Source organism: Macaca nemestrina, chromosome 17 (assembly GCF_043159975.1).
Source record: "Macaca nemestrina isolate mMacNem1 chromosome 17, mMacNem.hap1, whole genome shotgun sequence".
NCBI lineage: Eukaryota > Metazoa > Chordata > Mammalia > Primates > Cercopithecidae > Macaca > Macaca nemestrina.
The window spans coordinates 12,045,631-12,057,701 of NC_092141.1; the positions used below are offsets into that span (position 1 = coordinate 12,045,631).

At 43.3% G+C, this 12,071-nt stretch overlaps 1 protein-coding gene across 4 annotated transcripts in view; it reads left to right on the top strand.

Moving 5' to 3' along the window:
• Positions 1 to 12,071, top strand: part of LOC105473558 (dynein axonemal heavy chain 9) — a 377,165-nt gene that overhangs the window by 243,158 nt on the left and 121,936 nt on the right. For all 4 annotated transcript variants that reach the window (XM_071082354.1, XM_011727370.3, XM_011727373.3 and 1 more), the window contains one exon: positions 4,644 to 4,904. In XM_071082354.1, coding sequence (XP_070938455.1) covers positions 4,644 to 4,904 — 261 coding nt within the window. The remainder of the gene's footprint in view (positions 1 to 4,643; positions 4,905 to 12,071) is intronic.

The window sequence follows — 12,071 nt, forward strand, 5'->3', positions numbered from 1 at the left end:
GTCAATCTGGAAATTTAAATTCAGTTTATCTTGGGGTTTTCAAAGAGTCTCAGGTCATCAAACTTACCTGAAGTTGAAAGTTTCATAATTCATGATGACGTATTAGGATTCTTTTGGTTGTAACTGAAAATTCTAACTCAAATTCATTTAGTGAGAAAAAACTAAAAATGAAGGGAAGATGGGAAGGGATGGGAGGGAAAGTAAAGAGAGGAAAGAGAAAATCTTGAGATTACATGATGTAGTTATCAAGACCTTTTTGATGGCAACCAGTGAAAATCCAACTAAAGTTGGTTTAGGCAAAACGACAAAATAAAATGAATGAATTGGTTCGTATAACTGAAAATTCAGAGATAGAGCTTAATTTGAACAGGGCTGGGGCTAGAGACTTGCATGATATTCTGTACATCTCAGTTTTCCCATAGCTGAAGAATCTCTGTGACTTGGATACTCTCAATGGGCAAGGCAGGATCAAATGACAGCTGGAATACCCCAGTGAAACTATAAGGATTTGGAAGTGGGAGTTCTCCAAAGGAAACTTAAACTAAGTAACCAGAATAAAAGTGAACATTTATTAGGCAGGCAAATATTACAGGCCTAGGTAGGACATCTGTATCTAAAAGGAAAGCTTCCTTGAAATGCAAATTCGTATCAGAAAGTGTTGGATGACTATATGGACACAGAGTAAGCAGGAAAATATCTCTAAGTTTCTGTTTTAGTCCAGTTTATGTTGTGCTAAAGGAATACCTAAGGCTGGGCAATTTATAAAGAAAAGAGGTTTCTTTGGCTCATGGTTCTGCAGGCTCTACACAGAGCACTGCACCGATGTCTGCATCTGATGAAGGCCTTAAGCTGCTTCTTTCCATGGTGGAAGGGAAAGTGGAGCTAATGTGTGCAGATATCACATGGCAAGAGAGGAGGCAAGAGAGAGAGGGGAGGGAGGTGCCAGGCTTTTTAAAAATAATCAGCTCTCAAGGGAACTAATAAAGTGAGAACTCACTCACCCACCCCCACAGGAAGGGCATTCATCTCTTCATGATGGTCCCACCTCCATGACACAAATATCTTCCACTTGTCCCCACCTCCAACATAGGGGATCAAATTTCAACATGAGGTTTGGAGGGTCAAATATCCAAACTGTAACAGTCTCCAGCCCTCAGTGGAGTATTTATTGCTGCTGACTGCCCTGGGCTGCTTCTCTTTCTCTGGCACCAGTGATGCTATCCCATCTTTCCCCAAATCCTAGAGCTGCCTGAAGAAAGAGAGTTCTCCCCCATAGGCAATGCAGGGAAAACAATCCTTTTCAGTTCTTCTAGTTCCTTCTCAGTTTTATGCCCCAGCTGACTGGAGCACAGCAGAAACATCGTGGGAAGCCTGACTGCTCTCTTTAGCGTCATGTGCCTGGTTCCTTGAAGAAGGGAGGGTCACCCACCACCACTGCATCGTCACCGCACTCACTCAGCACCATTTACTATGGTCCCGATTCAGGGGACCAGCAGGGCTGAGGAAAAGGGTCTCTCCTGTGTTTATGGCATGCTCCCTCTCAACCTTCCCATCCAAGTGTGGGTGTGTCTAAATAAAGAGACCTCCAAAGTATAGCTGGGATGTTTTAAATAAGGGAGAAGAGAAAGATGTAAAGTGACCATTTCAACTTCTCATTCTATTGCAGAAGAACCATAAAATGAACCTGAGTTATGCGTCCTCTGAAGCTTGGTTGGGGGAGCCCTAATTCTGACTGATGGGACCCTCCTGTCACTCCACGTCATGGTTTTGTTGGAACCGAACTGTCGATTCCCTCCTGGGCAGGGGTTGCCGCGAAGGATCACCGACACGAGATTCACAGCAGAGAGTTATTTATTACTAGCGCGCTAGGGTCCCAAGCTCTAAGTTGGCCCTGGGACCCCGACTGCTTGTTACAGGCTGTTTATATAGGCAAACACAAGTTCAAACACAGCTTATGGCGCGAAATTCAAACAAAGCTTAAGGCGCAAAATGATTGGGTCTAGCTATGGCCTGAGCAAGGTGTCTTATGCTAATTGGTTAGAGCAGGACCTTATGAGGTTTTTTTCCTGGAGTTGTTGATTCCGGGAACTTCGAGGCAGGGTGGGACCCCCGGAATTGGCAGGGTGGGACCCCATGAGGTTGTTTCCCGGAATTGGCAGGGTGGGACCCTATCAGGGTGGGTCCTTATCGAGGCAGGGTGGGACCCTATCCAGAGCCACCTGGTGTTAATTTTTTTCTATATGAGGCCTAGTTTCTAAGTTTTATGAGGCCTAGTTTCAGTTTAAGAGCTGTGAAGCTCCTATTCACAGTGCTGGTGGCTATTTACCTTGGGCTTGAGGTCATAAGCCATATCTGCAATCAACAAAACAAAACAACCAAAAAAAAAAAGCCACTTCAATTTTCTCAGATCCCCCAAGATTTAAAAAGGAACAAAAAGTTACTGGTGTGTTTGCTGACTGAAGTGATTATGCCGCTCAATCATTTTGATTTACAATTGCATCTTTGTCCCTGTAGAAATAACTCTCTGCAGCTGAACAACGGGAGATGGAAACGGATTAACCTTTCAACTCGTGAATATAAGACGAGTTGTAGGGAGCAGGCCTCCATTTGAGGTTAACACAATGTCTCCTGTTTCTGTGAATACACAAAATTAAAGAGCATTCTCTTTTTTCCCTTTTCTTTCCTTTTCTTTTGATCTGCCATGAAAAGGGAGTTATCAGCAGCGTCTAAGCCTCAGTTTTATTTTTCCCCTTGTGCATTTTGCATCACAAAGCATTTGAATGTGTTTGACGTGTTCCAGGAGCTCTGAAGTAACCTTTGGTTGTTGCGTGAAATAGACTGCAGAAAAATGAGAGGCAAGAGGCCGTTCTGGAATGTAAAGTTTATGGACCATATTGCAAATACAAATAGCTTCTTTACTTTCTAGAAATAAATAGGTCTGTGTCTTTCCTTTGCATCTGAAAAGGCCATTACACTAGGCCAAGACACTCAAACCTAGATGGGCATCAGAGTCACTGCTAAAACAGATTGCCACCCCCAGAATTTCTGATTCAGTACATCTGGATTAAGACTTGAGTGTCTGCATTTCTAACAAGTTCCCAGGTGATGCTGATGCTGCTGGTCCAGGGATCACATCACTCAGCTGATCTGAATGTAGATAGAAAACTGTCCTTCCCTCCCAGCTCATGAGCAGAATAGATGTTTTCTCAGGTGCTGATAGTCCCATCACTTTATTACTGCCTCCAGGTGACATATGACTTCAGAGGCTGGGCTGGATGGGAAACTCAGCTGGCCTTGGCCACTGGGACTCTTACTGTTCCACTTTAATCTGGCCATCTATTTCTAGTAAGGATTGTGTAAACAAATGAAGACCAATCACATGAGAACAATCAAAGGCTGTTTATTCAGAGCTGGCTCTAGCAAGAAAGTCAGCCACCATCACTTGTGCTTAGCCACTCAAAGGCAGGCAGAAAAGTAGAAAAACTTTATAGTCAAAACAGGGAAGGCTTCCAGTATGCCCTGCGGTAGGCGGGCTCACTGGAAGTCCAGTGTTCTATGTGATTGGTTAGGGGCCCATGTTTGGCTTTCTCTGGTTGGTCCACGGTTGGAAGCAGGGATAAAAATTAAGGAAGTTGTTTATCATTAATCAAGTCCTGGCCATTTGGAGCCAATTGCTATAGGAGTTTTTGTTTGTCTTCCTGGAATATTACTAGAGATAGAAGTCCGACTTCCTACAAGTCTGACTTAGCAAGCTGGCTTCCTGGGCTGGTTATTGTAGAAAAGGGGTTGGTTCCTGGGCAGGTTGCTTCAGATTGTGGATCAGAGGTCAGTTTTTATATATGGTCTGTCATTGTCCATGTGGACATTCAGTCTCTCAGGATTCACAGTAGACATTCCCTTTTTGTGTCTTGTTTAAATCTTTGGCACACTCCACATTCGCCACTTTTAATTAAATTAGGGCCTACTCTGTGAAAAGTATTATGTTAAGTACATGAAGCTTTATAAGCTATAGCTACCAATGTCAGCGAGAAGCAGCCTAAGCCATTTTGTCATCAAGGAGAAAGGTCAGGGCCAGGTGTGTGGCTCACGCCTGTAATTTCAACACTTTGGGAGGCTAAGGCTGACAGATCACGTGAGATCAGGAGTTCGAGACCAGCCTGACCAACATGGTGAAACTCCGTCTCTACTAAAAATACAAAAATTAGCTTGGCTTGGTGGCACATGCCTGTAGTTCCAGTTACCTGGGCGGCTGAGACAGGAGAATCTCTTGAACCCAGGAGGCGGAGGTTGCAGTGAGCCGAGATCACGCCACTGCATTCCAGCCTGGGTGACAGAGTGAGACTCCGTCTCAAAAAAAGAAAGAAGAAATAAAAAAGAAAGGTCAGGACACATGTAATTTAGAATATTCCAGCACATTTACTATGGTGGAGAGAGGACATCCAGAGTTCCTGGGAAAGAAACCCAGGTAGGGGAGCCTGGTCCCATCCGAGAGCACAGCTTTGTACCTTTGTATCAGGAGCTGTCATCTGTTCTGCTCCACAGAGTTGGGTCCTCAGGTCATGCCCAATAGGCCAGTGACTAGTCCAGTTCCCACAGTCCCTTTGGTCATGACTCCTGATAGGTCCCGTGCTTCTCCAACACAGGTGGATGATCTGAAAACCAAGTTGGCCACCCAGGAAGTGGAGCTGAAGCAGAAAAATGAAGATGCAGACAAACTGATTCAGGTGGTGGGTGTGGAGACTGACAAAGTGAGCAGAGAGAAAGCCATGGCAGATGAGGAGGAGCAGAAGGTGGCCCTCATCATGCTAGAGGTGAAACAGAAGCAGAAGGACTGTGAGGAGGACCTGGCAAAGGCAGAGCCAGCACTCATGGCAGCGCAGGCAGCCCTAAACACCCTCAACAAGGTAAGAGGACTGTCTGCCATACGTGCTCATCTTTCAGGGGCTGGTAGACCCAGAGACCACCTTGGCATTCCCAAGAGATGCAAGGCCAGTGTTGGGAGGGTTTAGGGTGGGCTCCAGCTGTCGCTGATTTACTCATTAAGCAAGCAAATATTTCTTAGGACTGTCTGTTCAGTTCCACGAGCTACCAATGAAACCCAGAGATGGGAATCTTAGAACCATCTAGAACGTGAAAAGTCATCTGATCCAAACTCCTCACTTCACATATAAGAAAACCAAGGCCCAGGGAGGAGGACGGACTAGGCCAGAGCCATAAACTTAGATAATAGAGCAGAGACTTGAATTTACGTCTTCAAAATCCAATCCCAGAGATCTTCCTTCTCCAGTAACCCAGGACCATCTTGCCCGTTAGGTTCTGTGGGACACACGAGCCCTCTAAGGTTCTTTTGTTAAATGTTTAAGAAAAGACAATAAAATAAGATGTTAGCCTCAAAATATACTTTTTAATCTATAAAATCAAAATTGGTAAGTATTTCATTAAGTGGCAACCACATAACTGTATGTCAACTAAATTAAACTCATAAGTTTACTCTGGAAGGAAGGTGGGGAGGGCACGAGGCTAAGCCATTCTTTTCTCATTTTTCATTTTAACTTTTTTTCCCACTTGGATAACCATGGCTGAGAGGCAAAGGTGGAAGGAAAAAAGGGGGCAGTCAGACTCAAGTCATTATGAGTTGGCACCAGAGATGGACAGAAAGCTGCCCCCTCTTCTGTTGAGATGCTCACATATGTTTTTTGGAGATGCTCTACCAGTCACTGGGGACCTCACCCCTACAGACTGCTTTCTCTGCCTTCTCCCAAGAGTGTGGCAATTCCCTTTCTTCCTTCAAACGAAACACTTAGGCAAGTTCTAAAACAACCTATGGCGGCTCAGCCATGCAAGTGGCTCACATCTGGTCCGCTGGAGATTCCCACGCCACCTTGCCCCGAGCAAGCTCTAAGAGGCCTCCCATGCCGAATACTCTGCCCACATGTCTCAGGGCTAGCCCGCTATTTGTATGCACTCCAGATTTCTGGGATATAAGTTAGGGCACCCAGTCCCCTGTGCCAGTCAAACTGCAGGAGAAACATGTTAAGCTCACTGAGTAGTCTTTCTGAAGTCCCTCCTTCCATATTTTCTGCGAAAAGAGGTGGCTGCCCCACATCCTCCCTTGAAGGCATGGTGGGTGGGACACACCAGTAATCCTCATGAAAATTTCCTCTTAATCTCTAACTTCCTGACTCTCTTATATCCTCAGTTAGAGTAAAGGGTTGGAGTCAAAAAAGCTCATCTTCTGAAGCCTTCTTGAATTCTGCATAGTCCCCTCATACCTCACTTTGGAATGTAGCATCTATTGGCTCAGTGCCTCAACTAGGCACATTGTAAAATCCTATTACATATGGTTATAAAAACAATTATATTTAATGTGAGCTGTGAGTGCATTTTTGTATTTTTTGTGATGTGGTATAGGGAAGCCCTAAAAGTAAGGGTGTCCAAGTCCAATCAAGTTCTTAAATGAGCCTCTACTGCAATGAAAAACACAAAATTTCTCCAATAGGAATTTGCCATATCATTGGGTAGGCCAGGATGAGAATGTTACCTGGCTGTGCCACTGTTTCTGAGCCTGAAGCTTTCCTCCAGCCAGACGGGCTTCTCTCTGGCCCCTCACAGCAACACTCTGCTCATCTGTAGGCCTTTGATTAGACTGTACCCTCCCTCTTCCTCATTTAGGGCCCCTCTCCTTTCATTCCGTCTAAATCTTACCCAAATTTCAAAATCAACCTTACATTCCAGATCCTTGTGTTCTGTTTCTGATTTCCAGAACACAAAAGATAGAACCACTTTATTTACACACCTTCATGTCTTGTTCACTGATCATTCCTTGCCAAGAAGACAAACGTCTTTCATAAGCTCTTTTGACACAGGCTTTGTATTTCCTAAGATGACCATAGTTCAAATACTGGCTGCACTGCTTACTAACTTCATGGCTCTGGGAATAATTTTTTTTTTTTTTTTGGAGACGGAATCTCGCTCTGTTGCCCAGGTTGGAGTGCAGTGGCACGATCTCGGCTCACTACAAGCTCCGCCTCCTGGGTTCCCGCCATTCTCCTGCCTCAGGCTCCAGAGTAGCTGGGATTACAGGCGCCTGCCACAACGCCTGGCTAATTTTTTGTATTTTTAGTAGAGACAGGGTTTCACCGTGTTAGCCAGGGTGGTCTGCATCTCCTGACCTCATTGTGATCTGTCCGCCTCGGGCTCCCAAAGTGCTGGGATTACAGGCATGAGCCACCGCACCTGGCCAACTCTGGGAATAATTTTATCTTCTCAGAGCTTCCGTTTTCTCATCTGTGAAATGGAAGTAATGGTAATACCGTCCCCATTACATCGTTTCAAGGATTAAATGAGATTAGTGTGTGAAAAGTAGCTAACAGATGATAGCCACTCAGTAAATATTTGTTGTTGGTGGTGGTGATGGTGGTGATGTTGTCATAACCAGAGTTATCACTTCTGTTTCCACAAAACTGCAAACAAAATGAACATTAATAAATACTGTTTGGTTAATTTGATTAATTGATAGATTGAAATAAATAATAGGTGCGTAACTTGAGAAGTGATGGAATAGAATACTGATGATCACACTGGATTTGAAGTCTAGACAACAGAAGTAAAATTCATTTTTAATAAGTGCCTACTATGTGCCAGGTAATATGATAGATGCTGTCTTCGAACTAGTGTATAGCTTGGTACAAGTCACTGAAGTCCCTAATTCCTCAGTTTCTTTTCCCTATAATTAGAGAGGGACAAACAGGAATTAACAGGTTCTTCATGTCACTTTACACTCCCATCCAATCTACAAACTACTTTCAAGGTATATCCAAAATTCAAATGCTTTGGAATTTTTTTTTTTTTTTTTTTTTTTTTTTTTTTTTTTGAGACGGAGTCATGCTCTGTCGCCCAGGCTGGAGTGCAGTGGCCGGATCTCAGCTCACTGCAAGCTCCGCCTCCCAGGTTCACGCCATTCTCCTGCCTCAGCCTCCCGAGTAGCTGGGACTACAGGCGCCCGCCACCTCGCCCGGCTAGTTTTTTGTATTTTTTAGTAGAGACGGGGTTTCACCGTGTTCGCCAGGATGGTCTCGATCTCCTGACCTCGTGATCCGCCCGTCTCAGCCTCCCAAAGTGCTGGGATTACAGGCTTGAGCCACCGCGCCCGGCCTGGATTTTTTTTATATGCTGCTAACACTTGGGTCCAAGCCACCATCATCTCTGCCTTGAACTATGGCAATAGCCTCTAAGTTGCTGTCTCTGCTCCCACCCGTACTCCAACACGGTCTTTGCCCATTACAGTAGTCTGAGTAACCTTTTTGTAAAAACAGGTGTTTGACCATGTCATCTCTGTGTTCAGAATCTTCCATGGTTTCCCATCACATTCAGAATAAAACCCAAAGATGTCACCATAGCCTAAAAGGCCCTCCATTATTTTGCCTGTGCCACCTCTCCCGCATCAGTTACCACTCTTCCTTTTGCCGTTCTACTCCACCCACGCCAGCCTTCTTGCTGGTCTTAAACGCTGCAAGCACAGTCCCACCCCAGGACCTTTGAACTAGTGCTTGCCTCTGCATGGAAGGTTTATCTTCCAAGTATCTCCATGGTTCCCTGCTGTTCTTTCAAGTGTTGGCCCAAAGTCACCTCATCAGGAAGCAAATAATAAAGGCATTCATTAATTTCAGAAAAAATTAAGATACACAAGAAAGAAAATTAATCCAAAGTGAACAATAGTTATATTCCTGGGCATACTGAGTGTTAATTTAACTAAAAGTTTGATATAACCATAATGGGGAGAGGGAAAGGAAGTCAGTAATGATAACTATGAATACTCAACATTCTACAGTAGCAAGTCCCTTGATAATGTCTTAAATGAAAAAGCAGCAGCATAAGCATGTTCTTTATCAATAAGGAGTAAAATCTAGAAAGTAATGGTGGGTGGCCAGGCGCGGTGGCTCACGCCTGTAGTCCCAGCACTTTGGGAAGCCGAGGTGGGCGGATCATGAGGTCAGGAGATCGAGACCATCTTGGCTAACACGGTGAAACCCCATCTCTACTAAAAATACAAAAAATTAGCCGGGCGCAGTGGTGGGCGCCTGTAGTCCCAGCTACTCAGGAGGCTGAGGCAGGAGAATGGCGTGAACCCGGGAGGCGGAGCTTGCAGTGAGCCGAGATCGCGCCACTGCACTCCAGCCTGGGCAACAGAGCAAGACTCCATCTCAAAAAAAAAAGAAAGTAATGGTGGAGGAAATTGAAAGTGGTGACTTCTGGAGAGACAACTGGCGTGAAATGGGCATGTGTTTTGTTCCCAGCCTTGTAGCGGTATTACAGCTTATAAACTACGTGCATGTGTTACATTAGCAGAAATAAAAATTAAAAAATTTCAGTGACTTGAGATTACGGAAGAAGGCATAGCCAACTGCCCAGCCTGGTAGGAAATAGGGAAGAGAAACCCCATGAAGCAGAGAGTATAAAGATGAGTATTTTACTAGATGGAGAAGGTGGTAGAAAAGAACATCCCAGGAAGGAACGACCTTTGCAAAGACCCAGATGAATGAAGGGTGCGGTATATCTGAGCTGTGGGTAGAGAAGTGGGTGCCTTAGAAGGTGATGTGGCAGGGGAGGCTCGAAAGGTGAGCTGAACAAGACAATTAACAGTCCATCCATCACTAAGAAGTTTAACTGTAGACCCGTTCACAATCTACAGGTGGCAATTCATTACTGGGTTGCAACAGCGCTTTTTTTTATGAAATAGAATGGTCCATAGTACACCATCTGTAGTAAGGACAAATATTGCTTCATGAACCCAAGGACTCCTGGACTATCCTTAAACCCTTCTGCACTCACAGGACTCTGGTATTTAAGGACCTTTTCTCTGTTTTCTCATTATTTGCAAAGTTAACAATAAATCTTTAATACATAAAGAATACCTATAAATCAGAGGTGGGTAGTAACTCTCTGCACACTTTAAGTCTCCATTTTGGCAGTTTTATTTTGTTTTTATAGCTGAACTAAAATAAATCCAGTATAACTTTTTCTGCCTTCATTTAGGAATGGTTTATCTTGCAATTTCATGGTCTTCCTCCCACCCCCTCAAAGTTATTTGGAAGGTTCTATTTACTTCCCATGCATTTTTTTTTTTACAGTGAACTTATTTCTTCTTATACAAATAATAGTTAACAGCATTTTTGTTGTTGAAAATGACTCAAATAGTATAGAATATATAGGGTCAACATGAAGTCACCCTTACTTTCCACTTCAGCCCCTGACCTCTCCTAATGATAGCTCCTATAATGATTTGGGGTGTGTCCATTTCAGTAGTTTTTCTACACATTTATATTTGTATTTATGCACATACAAAACAAATCTCAAATACAAATGGATATTACCAAATTACTTGCCCTCCTGTTTATTGTATGTATTTAAGGTATTATGCTTTTGATATGTATATACATAGTAAAATGATTGCCACAGTCGAGCAAACTAACATATTCATCACCTCACATAGTTATGTTTATATATGTATGGTGAGAGCACCTAAAATCTGCTTTCTTAGCAAATTTCCCATATACAATCATATGTGTTGGTGAAAGTGTGAAGAAATGGGAATGCTTGTGCACTGTTGGTGAGGATGCAGATCGGTACAGCTGCTATGCAAAACAGTACACGGAGGCTTCTCAAAACCTTAAAAATAGAAACAGCATGTGACCCAGCAATCCCTCTTTTGGGTATATACCCAAGGGAAATGAAATCAACACCTCATAGAGATGTCTGCACTCCTTTATTCATTGCAGCCTCATTCCCAAAAGCCACAATATGGAGAAAGCATAAATGTCCATCGACATTATACAAGACATCCTGCATTCGCAACAACACTGATGAGCCTAGAAGACATTATGCTAAGTGAAATGAGTCAGACATAAACAGAAATATGCTGTATGGTCTCACATATGGAATTTCACTTTCCCTCTTGATACAACATTTTATTTCATGTCAGTACATGTATTGAAACCCCATTTATTTAATGCTTCGTAATACTCTGTTTTCTAATAGTACTGCATTCTGTTTAACTATTCTTCTATTTTTGAGCATTTAGTTTATTTTTTCCAATACAATTTTCCTTGTACATATATCTTTTTTTTTTTTTTTTGAGACGGAGTCTCGCTCTGTCTCCCAGGCTGGAGTGCAGTGGTGCGATCTCGGCTCACTGCAAGCTCCGCCTCCCAGGTTCACGCTGTTCTCCTGCCTCAGCCTCCCGCATATATCTTTATTGTTTGTGTGTAAGAATTTCTCTGGGCAAACAAGAAGTACAATTGCTTGACAGAACAACATGGTAGGCTAAATAATGCCTCTCCGCCAAAGAGTTCCACATCCCAATCTCTGAAGCACGTGAATCTTGCCTCATATAACAGAAGTGACTTTGCAGATATCATTAAGTTAAGGATCTTGAGACAAGGGGATTATCTGGGATTATCCAGGTGGGCCCTAAGTAATCACAAGGGTTCAGAGAAGAGAGAGAAAAAAGGTCGGAATAAGGAAGTGACGTGATGACAGACGCAGAGGGAAAAAAATATTGTGTGATATGGGGCCATGAGCCAAGGAATCAGACAACCTCTGGAAGCTGAAAAGGGTGTGCAACGGATTCTCCACGAAAGCTTCTGGAAGGAATCAGCCCTCCCAACCGCTTGATTTTAGGACGTGTGACCTCCAGGATGGCAAGATAGTACATCCATGTTGTTTTGAGTCAGGAAGTTTGTTGTAACTTGTTATGGAAACAATAGAAACCTCTTAAAATAATATGCTCTTTTTAAAAAATACATTCTGCCAAATTTCTATCCAAAATAGCTGTTCTTACAGTTCTGAACACTGCTTCTCCCACATCCTGGCCAACCTTAGATATTTTTAGTCACTTCAGTTTTACTCAATGAAATGACTTTTCAAATTCTCACTTTTATTTTAACTTTAAGTGGTTTCATTCTAATGAGACCAGGTGTTGATCAAAGAAAATGACCAAGGCAAGTCTCAATCATTTTAGGAGGTTTATTTGCCAAGGTTAAGGACATGCCCATGCCCAGGAAAGAACATAG